General features: G+C 43.5%; 1 protein-coding gene across 1 annotated transcript in view; it reads left to right on the forward strand.

Annotated features, from left to right (window-relative positions):
• The window catches only part of LOC143301884 (ATP-dependent RNA helicase DHX29-like), a 68,079-nt gene that overhangs the window by 28,263 nt on the left and 24,357 nt on the right, over nt 1–15,459 (forward strand). The window contains 6 exon segments of the mRNA XM_076616312.1: nt 2,768–3,037; nt 5,374–5,550; nt 8,876–8,965; nt 9,822–9,917; nt 14,111–14,200; nt 15,029–15,168. Coding sequence (XP_076472427.1) covers nt 2,768–3,037; nt 5,374–5,550; nt 8,876–8,965; nt 9,822–9,917; nt 14,111–14,200; nt 15,029–15,168 — 863 coding nt within the window.

A 15,459-nucleotide genomic window follows, 5' to 3' on the forward strand; every position in this document is an offset into this window, starting at 1 on the left:
AATAAATTTGCAACAAAACAAATAAAACTTAATCTTTTATTTCCTTTTTGTCCCCCACCCCACCCCCCCAACCCCACCAACAGGCGCAATAGCCGAGTGGTTAAAGCGTTGGACTTTCAGTCTGAGGGTCCCAGGCTCGAATCACAGTGATGGCGCCTGGTGGGTAAAGGGTGGAGATTTTTACAGTCTCCCAGGTCAACATTTGTGCAGACCTGCTTAGTGCCTGAACCCCTTCGTGTGTATACGACAAGCAGAAGATCAAATACGCTCGTTAAAAATCCTGTAATCCATGTCAGCAATCGGTGGGTTATGGAAACAAGAACATACCCAGCATGCAAACCCCCAAAGTGGAGTATGGCTGCCTATATGGCAGGATAAAAATGGTCATACACATAAAAGCCCACTCGTGTACATACGAGTGAACGTGGGAATTGCAGCCCATGAACGCAAAAGAAGAAGGAGGAGTGCCTTAACTGTGTGAGTGAGGGACTGTGATAGACTGGAAAAATCGGTGAATTTCAGCTGAAAGAAGGTGGCAGAATGGTTTAGAAGCTCAGCTGCCAATATAGAGTCCATGATGGTGTGGGTTCAAATCCCACTCTCTCCCTTTCTCCCATGTTTGACTGGAAAACCAAACTGAACGTCTAGTCATTCGGATGAGATGATAAACCAGGGCCCTGTGTGCAGTAGCACGCACTTGGCGTACCAAAAAAGATCCAGTGGCAATTATAGTGTTGTCCTCTGGCAAAATTCTGTAGAAGAAACCCACTCCGATAGGTATCTAGATACGCATGCACTCAAGGCCTGACAAGCATGTTGGGTTATGCTGCTGGTCAGGTGTCTGCTCAGCAGATGTGATGTAGCATATGTGGACTTGTCCGAACACAGTGACACATCCTTGAGAAACTGAAACTGGAACTGTAAAGCTGAAGAACTGGAAGCTCACCTGCTGTGCTTTGCTCTGTTGAATTTGGTAACACAGACATAAGAGTGTATGAATTAAGTGTTTAAAAAAACAACAACCTTCTCCTTCTTCTGCATTCACTCGTATGCACACGAGTGGGCTTTTACGTGTATGACCGCTTTTACCCCGCCATGTAGGCAGCCATACTCCATTTTGGGGGGTGTTCATGCTGGGTATGTTCTTGTTTCCATAACCCACCGAACGCTGACATGGATTACAGGATCTTTAACGTGCGTGTTTGATCTTCTGCTTGCATATACACACGAAGGGGGTTCAGGCACTAGCAGGTCTGCACATATGTTGACCTGGGAGATCGTAAAAATCTCCACCCTTTACCCACCAGGCGCTGTCACCGTGATTCGAACCCGGGACCCTCAGATTGACAGTCCAACGCTTTAACCACTCGGCTATTGCGCCCGTCAAAAACAACAACCGAAAACAAAAAAAGTAATCACAGTCTAAAAAATGTAATCACAGTCTAAAAAAAGTAATCACAGTCTTTAGGTTTTCTGCTCAATAATGAAGGCTTGTGGTCTTTTATGACTTTGTTGATTTTTTTTTTCCAGCTTTAGCTCTTTTACCGCAATGTTTTTGCATGGAAAACGCCCCCTGGCACCAAATATTTTAGGTTCTGTGCTCTCACTCACACAATTAAGTTCATGTCAAAACGACACAGTGGACCTGTTCCCTTCAAAGTTGGTCAGGGAGCGAAGGTTAGTCATTGTTCTATTGCAGGGGGGAACTGGCTGCAGCTGTCAAGCTTTCTTACAATGTGATTAATGGTCCCTTTTAACTCTTTCACTGCCAAGTTTCTGTGTGGAAAACACTCCTCAGCGCCAAATATTTTTTGAAACGATGCTCTCAGTCATAGGCTTCGGTTCGTGTCAAAACAACACAACGGACTTGTTCACTTCAATATCGGTCAGGGGGCAAAGGTTAGTCATTGTTTTATTGGCAGGAAACTGGCTGCCACTTACAATTTGTTACAATGTGAACAAGAGAGGCAAGGCTTTCAAGACTCACTTGTGATACACTTAAAAACAAAAAAATCCAAGATTTTTATGTATTGAGTATAATTTCAAAATGTAATGTTTAAGATGAGAAAGATCAGTTTAAAGCAAATTAAGTCCCCTAGCATTAATTACAGAGTAATTTCCCTTTTTTACTATCTGCACCAAAACGTTTGCAAAATAAATAAAACTTCCATGCTTAGCAAAAGAAGTTTCTGTTTGAACAAAAAATGATAATAATGACTGCTCTTGTTGTTGGGTCAGAATATCAGATCAAAGTGCCAAGTTTAGAGAATACAAAAAATATAAATATAACAGTAAATGCAGTTTGCATATAATTAGGCTTCATTTTTTTTTTTTTTTTTTTTTGTGTGTCCATCATAGAGGTACAATATTGTTTTAAAGAAGATGACTGGAAAGAACTGAATTTTTCCTATTTTTATGCCTAATTTGGTGTCAATTGACAAAGTGTTTGCAGAGAAAATGTCAATGTTAAAGTTTACCACGCACACACAGACACACACACACACACACACACAGACAACCGAACACCGGGTTAAAACATAGACTCACTTTGTTTACACAAGTGAGTCAAAAATGGTCCCATTAGACATGACCCCTTCGATGTTGACAAAAGTCACCTATGGCATTACACTGTCTTGTCAACGTAAGTCACCTATAGCGGTGAAAGAGTTAGCATGGCCCCTTGATGTCAACCAAAGCAGCTAAACAAAACAAACAAACAAACAAACGAAAAACAACAGCAAAGACCCTACCGTCCTCTCTCTTCCAGGACTGCATCATGAAAGGTGAAGGGTCAAAGTGCAACATTGTGGTGACCCAGCCGCGGAGGATCTCGGCCATCAGTTTGGCGAGTCGTGTGTCGGAGGAGATGGGGGAGTCTTCCAGGGAGAGCCGGAACAACCTGTGTGGGTACCAGGTTCGATTCGAGTCACGCAAGAGCGCCTCCACGCGACTGCTGTACTGCACGACGGGCGTGGTGTTGAGGCAGCTGCAGATGGACCGGGATCTGTCTCACGTCTCGCATCTGGTCATTGACGAGGTGTGTTGATTTAGGTGTTGTAGGGGGAGTGTAGTTCTTGGTTTTCATTTATTTATCTGTTTGGTTAGTTGTTTGATTATTTATTTCTTTGTTTATATATTTCATTTTGAAATGGGGTGGGTTTTTGTGTGTGTGTGTGTGGGGGGGTGGGGGGGGGGGGGGGGGGCGGTAACTTCACATGGACCAGGATCTGTCTCATGTTTTGCATCTGGTCATTGACGAGATGTGATATTTTAGGTGTTGTAGAGGGAGAGCAGTTTTGTTGGTTTTTTTAGTTGTTTTTTTTTTATAGAAAAAAAGAAATGTCTGTAATGTGTGTATGTGTGTGAGAGAACTTCAGATTGACCAGAATCTGTCTCACGTCTTGCATCTGGTCATGGAAAAGGTGTGGTGTTTTAGGATGTTGTAGGAGGAGTGTAGTTTTTATTTATTTATTTTTTTTTAACCTTTTTTTTTTTTATAGAAGACAAAGAAATGTCTGTAATGTGTGTAAGGGAACTTCAGATGGACTGGAATCTGTCTCATGTCTCGCATCTGGTCATTGACAAGGTGTGGTGTTGTAGGTGTTGTATTTGTAGGGGGAGTGTGGTTAAAAAGAAAAAAAAAAGTTCATTAGTGTGTGGGGGATATCTTTAGATGGATCAGGATCTGTCTCAGGTCTCACATCTGGACATTGACAAGGTGTGGTAGTCTTTAAGTGTTTTAGGGGGAGTTTTTTTATATATATATTTTTTTTTTTCATTGTTTGTTTATTCATTTATTCTTGTTTTTTTAAGTAGAAAAAAAAAAGAAAGACATGTAATGTGTGTATGTGTGTGAGGGAACTTAAAGATGGATCGGAATCTGTCCCACATCTTTCATCTGGTCATTGAAAAGGTGTGGTGTTTTAGGGTGATGCAGGGGGAGTGTAGTTTTTATTTATTTATTTATCTATTTGAATTTTTTTTTTAAGAAGAAAAAAAGAAGTCTGTAATGTGTGCGTGTGTGTGAGGGAACTTCAGATTGACCGGAATCTGTCTCACGTCTCTCATCTGGTCATGGACAAGGTGTGGTGTTTTAGGTGTTGTATTTGTAGGGGGAGGGCAGTTTTTAGTTTCCATTTATTTCCTTTGTCTGTTTAGTTAGTTGCTTAAATATTTATTTCCTTGTTAGTAACGTTTAATTATTTATTACTTTCTTTACATATTTTATTTTGAAATAAGGTAAGTCTTATTTTGTGTGTGTGTGTGTGTGTGTGGAGATCGTTTGTGCAGCATGCTCTTAGCTTATGCAGAACTTATGGCAACAAAAGGGTTGTCCCTGGCAAAATCCACTTTATTAGGGAAACAAATACTCTTGCAGGCAGACAAAAAAAAAGAAGAAAAATAAAGAAGGTGGCACTCTCACTGTAGCAATACACTGTCCCTGGGGAGAGCAGCCCAAATTACACACAAGAGAAATCTGTTGTGACAAAAGAGTAACACAACACCACACACCACAGTGCAGTGTAATGCAATGCAATTGATATGTGTGTGTGTGTGTTTGTGTGTGTCTGTGTATGTTTGTGTGTATGTATGTGTGCGTGTGTGTGTGTTTGTGTGTGTCTGTGTATGTTTGTGTGTATGTATGTGTGCGTGTGTGTGTGTTTGTGTGTGTCTGTGTATGTTTGTGTGTATGTATGTGTGCGTGTGTGTGTGTTTGTGTGTGTCTGTGTATGTTTGTGTGTATGTATGTATGTGTGCGTGTGTGTATGTGTGTGTGTGTGTGCATGTGCGTGTATGTGCTTGCTTGTATGAATATGAGTGTGCATATGTTTGTGTGCTCACACACATATTCATACCTGTGATACCTGTGTTGGGGCATGTGTATTGTATTGTATTGTATATATTGTATGGTATGGTATTGTATTACTCATTTTTGTCACAACAGATTTTTCTGTGTGAAATTTGGGCTGCTCTCCCCAGGCAGAGCGCATTGCTACACTACAGCACCACCCCCTTTTTTTCTTTTTTTTTTCCTGCCTGCAGTTTTATTTGTTTTCCTATCTAAGTGGATTTTTCTATAGAATTTTGCCAGGGACAACCCTTTTGTTGCCGAGGGTTCTTTTATGTGCGCTAAGTGCGTGCTGCACATAGGACCTTGGTTTATAGTCTCATCCGAACGACTAGCGTCCAGACCACCACTAAAGGTCTAGTGAAGGGGGAGAAAATACTGGTGACTATGCTATGATTTGACCCAGCACGCTCAGATTCTCTCGCTTCCTGGGCAGATGTGTTACCTCTAGACCTTCACTCTATTATGTATTTATGTGTGTGTGCGTGTGTCATTTCCATGTGTGACACACCCACTTCCCACAGGTCCACGAGCGCAGCGTCCAGTCAGACTTCCTGCTGACTGTGGTCAAGGACATTCTGAGCCGACGCCCCGACCTCAAGGTCATTCTGATGAGCGCCACCTTGGACAGCGCCAAGTTCTCCTCCTACTTCACCTCCTGCCCCGTCCTCACTATACCTGGTCGCACCTTTCCTGTACAGGTGTGTGGGCTTTGTCATCTGCACACCTGCCGACTGCTTTATTTCCAAGTAGAATTGGCTACGTTCAAGTGCATTTGTTATGCTGTTATGCTTAAAATGACAGTGAATAGTGGTAACTTTCTCCATTTACAAGGCACACAATTTCTTCTTCTTCTTCTACGTTCGTGGGCTGCAACTCCCACGTTCACTCGTATGCACACGAGTGGGCTTTTACGTGTATGACCGTTTTTATCCCGCCATGTAGGCAGCCATACTCCGCTTTCGGGGGTGTGCATGCTGGGTATGTTCTTGTTTCCATAACCCACCAAACGCTGACATGGATTACAGGATCTTTAACGTGCGTATTTAATCTTCTGCTTGCATATACACACGAAGGGGGTTCAGGCACTAGCAGGTCTGCACATAAGTTGACCTGGGAGATCGTAAAAATCTCCACCCTTTACCCACCAGGCGCCGTCACCGTGATTCAAAGGCACACAACTTCAAGTCAGTGCTTATGCTACCAGTTGAGCCAGCATGCTGATGAGTGAAAGGTACGTTGGAACAAACCCAGACACTTCTTCAAGTTCTGGGTCTGTCCTTATTCCGATCATTTGACATGTGCACACAGCAGCAATGGCAGAAGAAATGTGTAAACATAAATTAACTATTAATCAAGACTGGGATGGATGTTGTGCTAATGTAGAAAATGCCACTGTCAGATGAATTTTTAAAAAGTCTTTATTTTTTGCTCAGATGGGTTTGAAGACAGACACTTGCTATCACAGATGTACAAAGTGATGAATTATCATCTGAAATCACAAATGTGGATAGACGTTATGCAAAAGAACGAACGAATGTACAAAATGCAGTTGACCCAGTATTGTCTAGGCCAGTGAATGTTTGCATTTCAAAATTTTGGCCAGTCGATACCAGCTGCCGTGGCGAAGTGGTTAGCGTCGCGGACTGACGGCTGGGAGGATGCGGGTTCGAATCCCAGCGGAGGTGGGTTTTTCGGCCCGTGGCCGGCTCCTACCCAGAGTTGAGTGTGCTGTGGGCTTAAATGGGGAGACTGGGACCACACAGTCGAGTGTCATCCACTTCAAGGATGCATCTTTGGGTGTGTTGCTCTAATTACTTGACCAACACTGCAAGTGTCTGTATCTCTCAGGCCTGGTTAACGCTGGGATATCATTATGATAGGAAGCGTAGAGTACAGCCTTGTCACGCAGTCCCAAACCAAAATGGACCTCCATAGCAGCATCGTCATCATCATCATCATCCTTCTCCTCCTTCATCGTCATCAATATAAACAAAATAGTCTCAAAGTCTGTGGCCTTTCATGCCCTGCTCTCATGGTGACCTCAGTTTCGATACCCCTCCACTTCTGTGCTTGGGGTGAGTCCTGTCAATGTCGTCAGTATCGGCGGATTCGTCGGGGGCTGTTGTTTGAGGGACGTGGTGGTGGTCTCCACTCTGGGAGGCACGCTCACTCAGTCTGGCTCCGCAACTAAGCCATTATTGTCGTTAGTAGGGGGCTTAGTAGGTGGTGTCCTAAGTACGTAAAATCAGAACAGGCACCACTGAACACCACCGAAGTGACTCAGCAGCAGTGCAGGGTCTCCTCTGGTGTGTGGCCTCCTGGCGACCTAACATCAATGGTTCCCTGTGGACTGCCGACGCTGGAACTGCGACGGACGAACCCGGGTGTGGCCGTGTATGGGGGAATCTAAATGAGTGGTGTGGGAGTAATGCCACTGAAACGGTGCAGATGATGGGGCAGCAAAAAAAAAAAAAAAAAATAATAATAAAAAAAAAGATTTGGCCAGTCACAACTGACTTCTCATTCAGCACTCATTGAACAGAAATCAAATTGCCATGTGGAATCAGTTCACAATACTTAAAGATTCATGCAACTGTAGGTATCTGATATTTTGTGTGTGCTGATTTAATGGCAAACGGAAACAGGTTTGGTTACAGGTATGTTACCTGAAGGATATGATCAAGGTAACAGGTGTAATTACAGGCATGTTACCTGAAGAATATTATGGAGATAGCAGGCGTGATTACAGATATGTTACCTGAAGAATATGATGAAGGTAATAGGTGTGATGACAGGTATGTTACCTTAAGAATATGATGAAGGTAATAGGTGTGATGACAGGTGTGTTACCTGAAGAATATGATGAAGGTAATGGGTGTTACCTGAAGAATATGATGAAGGTAATATGTGTGATGACAGGTGTGTTACCTTAAGAATATGATGAAGGTAACAGGTGTGATGACAGGTGTGTTACCTTAAGAATATGATGAAGGTAATAGGTGTGATGACAGGTTTGTTACCTGAAGTATATGATGAAGGTAATAGGTGTGATGACAGGCATGTTACCTGAAGAATATGATGAAGGTAATAGGTGTGACGACAGGTGTGTTACCTGAAGAATTTGATGAAGGTAATAGATGTGATGACAGGTATGTTACCTGAAGAATCCGATGAAGGTAACATGTGTGATGACAGGTATGTTACCTGAAGAATTTGATGAAGGTAATAGGTGTGATGACAGGTGTGTTACCTGAAGAATATGGTTGAGGTAACAGGTGTGATGACAGGTATGTTACCTGAAGAATTTGATGAAGGTCATAGGTGTGATGACAGGTGTGTTACCTGAAGAATATGATGAAGGTAATAGGTGTGATGACAGGTGTGTTACCTGAAGAATATGATGAAGGTAATAGGTGTGATGACAGGTATGTTACCTGAAGAATTTGATGAAGGTAATAGGTGTGACGACAGGTGTGTTACCTGAAGAATATGATGAAGGTAACAGGTGTGACGACAGGTGTGTTACCTGAAGAATATGATGAAGGTAATAGGTGTGATGACAGGTGTATTACCTGAAGAATATGATGAAGGTAATAGGTGTGATGACAGGTGTGTTACCTGAAGAATATGGTTGAGGTAACAGGTGTGATGACAGGTGTGTTACCTGAAGAATTTGATGAAGGTAATAGGTGTGATGACAGGTGTGTTACCTGAAGAATTTGATGAAGGTAATAGGTGTGATGACAGGTATGTTACCTGAAGAATTTGGTGAAGGTAATAGGTGTGACGACAGGTGTGTTACCTGAAGAATATGATGAAGGTAATAGGTGTGACGACAGGTGTGTTACCTGAAGAATATGATGAAGGTAATAGGTGTGATGACAGGTGTGTTACCTGAAGAATATGGTTGAGGTAACAGGTGTGATGACAGGTATGTTACCTGAAGAATATGATGAAGGTAACAGGTGTGATGACAGGTATGTTACCTGAAGAATTTGATGAAGGTAATAGGTGTGACGACAGGTGTGTCACGTGGAGGACGTGATAGAAATGACGGGGTACGTGGTGGAGGAGGATTCCCCTTACACCTTGAAACAGAGTCAACTGGTGGAGGTGGGTGTACACTCTTGTGTGTGTGTGTGTGTGTGTGATTGTGTGTGTGTGTGTGTGTGTGTGTGTACAAAGTCAGCTTGTAGAGGTAGGTACACACACAGTGTGTGTGTGTGTGTGTGTGTGTGTGTGTGTGTACAAAGTCAGCTTGTAGATGTAGGTATACAGTGTGTGTGTGTGTACAAAGTCAGCTTGAGGAGGTAGGTGCACTCTGTGTGTGTGTGTGTGTGTGTGTAGAGTCAGCTTGTAGAGGTAGGTACACACACAGGTGTGTGTGTGTGTGTGTGTGTGTGTGTGTGTGTGTGTAGAGTCAGCTTGTAGAGGTAGGTACACGCAGTGTATGTGTGTGTGTGTGTGTGTACAAAGTCAGTTTGTAGAGGTAGTACACACATACAGTGTGTGTGTGTGTGTTTGTATGTGTGTTTGTGTGTGTGTGTGTACAAAGTCAGCTTGTGGAGGTAGGTGCACTTTGTGTGTGTGTGATTGTGTGTGTGTGTGTTTGTGTGTGTACAAAGTCAGCTTGTAGAGGTAGGTACACACAGTGTGTGTGTATGTGTGTTTGTGTGCATATGCTTGTATTTGTGTGTGTTTGTGTGGTTATGTGCATGTTTGTATTTGTGAGTGTGTGCATGTGTGCATGCATGCGTATGTGTTTACAACAAATGAATACAAAAGGTCACATATCAGTTCAGGTCCAGAAATTTGAAATCCTCATCATATAATGTATGTGGTTATTTTTTTATGGTTTTCTTCCTCATTTTTTACATTTCTCATTTTTATATTTCCCTTTTTTTTTTTCCTTTTTTTTTCCCATCTTCCTTTCTTTTCATTGTGTTCCCTTTGTTAACAAAATAAACAGGAAGAGACAGCATCGGTGGAAGTGACGAGCAAACGAGGGGAGTCAACTCAGATGGACTTGTTCTGGACCAAAGAGGACATCAGCAGTGTGGACAGGGTGAGGGGAAACAAGTCTTTGACTTTTCCCTTTTTTTTTTTTTTTTTTTTTTTTTTGCAGCATCATAATCTGTACCAGTTTGCTGGCGTTAGTACGGCTCTGCTCATTCCCCCGCGCCCCCGCCCCGCCCCACCCCCTCCATACAGCGTGCAGGTTCATCTGTTGACAATCACAAGGACCACACTGCTCATTCAGAATCCCCCACACAACTTACAACACACAGGTTCGTCTGTTGACAATCACAAGGACCACACTGCTCATTCCCCCATACAACACACATGTTCGTCTGTTGACAATCACAAGGACCACATTGCTCATTTCCCCATACAACACACATGTTCGTCTGTTGACAATCACAAGGACCACACTGGTCATTCCTCCATACAAAATGCAATTTCATGTGTTGACAATTACAGCATCGGCTCACAGCAAAACCATGATCATGAAAAGGATAAAAGAAGAAAAATATTTCCAAATTTTCGGTCAGTATAAACCTTTTTCAAGGAAAAGTGACTTGATGAGAAAAATGATGTATGAAGTATATGTATTTTCTTCTTTTTATGGGAGGTATACTACTCTCTCTCTCTTTTTCTCTCTCCCTCTCTTTCTTGCTTTCTTTTTCTCTGTATGTATGTATGTGTGTGTCTCTCTTTCTCACTCACTTTCTCACCCTCACTGCTTTTAAACGTATGTTTGTATGTGAAAAAAAATGTGCGATGACGGTTAAATCTGTGATGACGGCACATTTGTCAACAGACAGCAGTGCTTTAAATTATATTTTTACATGTGAACTGAAGCGTGCGATGACAGTTAAACTGTGATGACAGCACATTTGTAACAGACAGCAGTGCTTTGAATTGTATGTTTGTATGTGAACAGAAATGTACGCTGACGGTTAAACTGTGATGATGGTCAACAGATAGCAGTGCTTTAACCCTCTTGCATTCGGATTCTCTGAGGCCAAACTCCCCTAGATTTCGGATTCTTTTGGTGAGTTTAGCCGCAAAATGGGTGTGTATAGTTCACGCTTCACCACAACCAAGAATAAACCTCTAGAGTCATGAAATTCGGCAGGTATGGTCATGAGGCTTTGTTCTGTCATGTGAGCGAGATTCTGTGTGTCTAGATGTGACAGGTCGTGTCTCTGTCACCAAAATGTCACCAAATATGTCACATGCGATGGTGACAATTCTAATACAGCACACCAACATGCAGTTATTCCATACACATGCACGTTAGTGTTGTGAAATGAAGCTGCGGCCTACCTGAGATGATCTGTCTCCTGTCTGCCAGTACAGTCCCCACAGGTAATCCAAAGAATGTCACACAACTAGTGTCAGTTGTCACAACTGAAGAGTTACTGGAGATAATTTCAAGCACAGTTCCATGTTGCTCTTATGTCACTGTTCTAAGCACTTTGTACAGATCTGTTTATATAAGCACACAATGTGTTACTGTACAGTAAGGATAGTGAGTAGAGTGTCACTGCTAAGTGTCACAGAGTCACCAAAACTACAGGTAAGCACACACACACACATAAACAAAAACAAGCTAGCTTGTCCTAATGTTGAGGCACATTCTGTCCATGATAGTCACGGAAACAGTCATTCCTGTGGAAACAGAGAGGTACCTGGCAGAAAGAACACATATATGATGTTTCCACCCCTCGTCCCTTCACCGTCCTGCGACCGTCTTTGATGCACTGCCGACAGACCCTACGTCTCCCTTTGATCTTTTCTAACTTGTGATGGTCGATGCTGGCCAAGGCAATGGGGGCATCTGGCACTGCTTTGCTGTGCCCTGCTTTGCGCTTCCTGGAGGTGAATCCTGCGCGAAGTTGTTCTGCAATGTCAGCGCGAAACATCAAGTGGTCACAGGTCTTGTTCACTGGGGCATGAGGTGACACTTCCCAGGTGAGGTAGGCCTGGACAATGCACAAGTTGACCAGAGAATGGAAAATGTAGCGCCACCATTTCTTGTTCTGATGACCAACAGGGTAGTAGGCGCGATACTGGTCTGACTTGTCAACGCCACCCATGTACTTGTTGTAGCTGGCGATGACTGTCGGCGTCACTTTGTCCTCCACTGTCGTCATACCTGGTGGCTGGTTGGTGCTGAGAAGGTAGATCTGACGGTTGTCTTTGTAGACTGTGGCCATCAGTGAGCCCTTCTGCATCTGCAGCAATTTTCCCTTCTCTTTCAGTTTGGCAGTCTTGACCTCCTCTGGTAACCCTTTGCGGTTGACGTTGACAGTGGCACAGGCATATGTCCCATTTCGGGCCACTGGTGAAAAAACGATCAAAATACAGGTGCCTGTTTTGATGGTAGAAAGGTGATGCCAACATGTGAACGACTTCATGCCCAAGACTGATGGTGGTGTCTCTGCGACTTGCACGGCCGGTGTAAATATCAAATGCAACGCAGTACCCTGTCCTGGCGTCACACATCTCCCACACCTTGATGCCCCATTTGGTTGGCTTGGCTGGCATGTACTGCTTGAAAAATATCCGACCCTTGTACCCGATCATTGCCTCATCAATACTTAGTTCACGACCTGGATGGTAGTTGGTCCGGAACAAAGGAAGAATCATGTTGATGAAATTTCTCACCTTGTACAAGGGATCATAGTCGGGGTGATCACGTGCAGGTGTGTTCGATGTGTCGCGCAGATGAAAGTACTGGTTGATTTTGAAAAACCGTGTTTTGGGCATGACACTGCTGATCCAGTTATTCCTGAAGCGAGGGTCGGTTGACCAGTAGCACCACAAACGTGGCAGACGATTGATCCCCAACATGATCAGCACAGAGAGATAGGCCCGCATTTCATCAGGTGTTGTTTCGAACCAAAGAGGGTCAGGTGTGCCCCGGGCTGCTTGTTTTTGCCGGGCATACCTGTTAGTCTCTTCTGCTGCAACCTGAAAAAAAGTGATGGGTATAAACAAAAAAAAATAATCCAGAGGGGTGGCAGTGCTTGGCAGTGAATGTGCAGGGCCTGTCGGCTGCTGGAATGTGGCCACGTTGGTAGGCTGAGTAGCCGGTCGCCACGTGGTTTGCAGAGCGGCGAGTGGCACATTGTCCTCCGGATCACTTTCACCACTTTCTTCTTGATCGGAACCTAAATGCACGTCAGAATCTTCTTCTAATTCTTCACACTCTTCAATCTGATCATATTTTGACACTTCTTCTAATATGAGACCTAATTCCTCCGCTGAATAATCCTCGAACTCACTGGTGCATGCAGACGACGCCATTGTGAAAACCGGTCAGTTTCATTCACAACTCTCCACACGCAGTTTCCCTCCTTTCTTTGTGAATGGAAGTGGTGCTAGCATCCAAAAATAGTGATGCCAGATTATTGGACTATAGTAGGAAACTTTCCACCAACTTTTAGTGCCTGTTGAGCATAGTCACGGCGTCAGCACATGATGGAAAAGTACCACACACACGCAGCCGGCGCCGGCCGCATTGAGGCGCTGCGCGCGCGCGGGCATGCCGGCTCCTACCGTTATCAGAAGGAAAGGGTTAAACTGTATGTTTTCGTGTGAACAGAAGTGTGTGATGACGGTTAAACCCTGATGACGGAATGTTTGTCAACAGATAGCAGTGCTTTAAACTGTATGTTTTCGTGTGAACAGAAGTGTGTGATGACAGTTAAACCTGTGATGACGGCACATTTGTCAACAGATAGCAGTGCTTTAAACTGTATGTTTTCGTGTGAACAGAAGTGTGTGATGACAGTTAAACCTGTGATGACGGAATGTTTGTCAACAGATAGCAGTGCTTTAAACTGTATGTTTTCGTGTGAACAGAAGTGTGTGATGACGGTTAAACCTGTGATGACGGCACATTTGTCAACAGATAGCAGTGCTTTAAACTGTATGTTTTCGTGTGAACAGAAGTGTGTGATGACGGTTAAACCTGTGATGACGGCACATTTGTCAACAGATAGCAGTGCTTTAAACTGTATGTTTGTATGTGAACAGAAGTGTGCGATGACGGTTAAACCCTGTTGTTGGCATATTTGTCCAGATAGCAGTGCTTTAAATTATATGTTTGCATGTGAACAGAAGTGTGTGATGACGGTTAAACTATGATGATGGTCAACAAACAACAGTGCTTCAGATTGTCTGTTTGCATGTGAACAGAAGTGTGCGATGACAGTTAAACTGTGACGACGGCACATTTGTCAACAGACTGCCCTCTCAGCAGACAGCTACAGCAAAAGAACAAGAAACGCAGTCACGAGGCTCAACCCCAACAAAATCAACGTGGATCTGGTAGTGGTGAGTAGCATGTGACATTTAGTTGGCAGTGTTACCTGAGTCGCAGCGATGTTGAACTTTTTTTTTTTTTTTTTTTTTTTGGGGGGGGGGGGGGGAAGGGGAGACAAGCACTGTACCTGTACCCCCACCACCTACCACCCCTACCCCCGTTATGCCACCCTTATTACTCATTGTTTTTTTATTGTTCATTTATTTTATATTTGGTTTGGGGTTTTTTTTTGGGGGGGGGGGGATGTGGGTGGGGGGAGGTCGGGGGGGGGGGGGGGGGGGGGGGGGGGGGGGTTCACCGGACATCTGTCTGCTATCACCAGTTCAGCTGCTGATTCAAAGAGTCCAGAATCGAACAGTTCAGTTCAGTTACTCAATGAGGTGTCACTGCGTTCAGACAAATCCGTGTATGCCACATCACATCTGCAATACAAATCCCTGACCAGCAGCGTAACCCAACATGCTTTGTCAGGCCTTGAGGGAAAATGACATAAAATGAAATAAGATGTTGTCTCGTTCGTCATTTATCAGATGGATCCCCCTGTCTCCTCAAGGAAGGCGGCAGTATGTCGCAGGGCCTCCAGTCCTCCGTAGAGCTTCTGGGCTGCTGGGATTGGGTCGGGCCAGGTTTTCTCTCAGAATAAAATAAGATGAAATAAAATAAATAATTGAAATAGGTAAAATAAAATGAAATAAGATATCAACAAAAAAATTTTTTTCAAAGAGAATTTAGTAGCATGGTTGATTTTGGTTAATTAACTGGAAACAGATACCAGATTTTTGCAAAATGATTCTTGCTTACTGTCGTGTGGTTTTTTTTTTTTCAAATACTGTCTACAGGATTTGCTGAAGCACCTAGACAGTGCTCCCCCTTACAGAGACATAGATGGCGCTGTGCTGATCTTTCTGCCAGGGTTGGCTGACATTCAGGAGCTGTATGAAATACTGACGACAGAGCGTTACTTCAGCGACAAAGACAGGTAAAACGTGCATGAAGCACTTTCACTTTTGTGACATTGACTGTGACTTTTAACAGAAGAATGCTACTGTAGTTACGGAGCCAGGTAATTGTTGACATCAGGTAACTTTTAACAGAACAATGTAACTGTAGTTATGGAGCCAGGTAATTGTTGACATCAGGTAACTTTTAACAGAACAATGTAACTGTAGTTATGGAGCCAGGTAATTGTTGACAACAGGTAACTTTTAACAGAAGATTGCTACTGTAGTTATGCAGCCAGGTAATTGTTGACAACAGGTAACTTTTAACT

The sequence above is a fragment of the Babylonia areolata genome, chromosome 28 (assembly GCF_041734735.1).
Source record: "Babylonia areolata isolate BAREFJ2019XMU chromosome 28, ASM4173473v1, whole genome shotgun sequence".
In the NCBI taxonomy this organism is placed as follows: domain Eukaryota; kingdom Metazoa; phylum Mollusca; class Gastropoda; order Neogastropoda; family Buccinidae; genus Babylonia; species Babylonia areolata.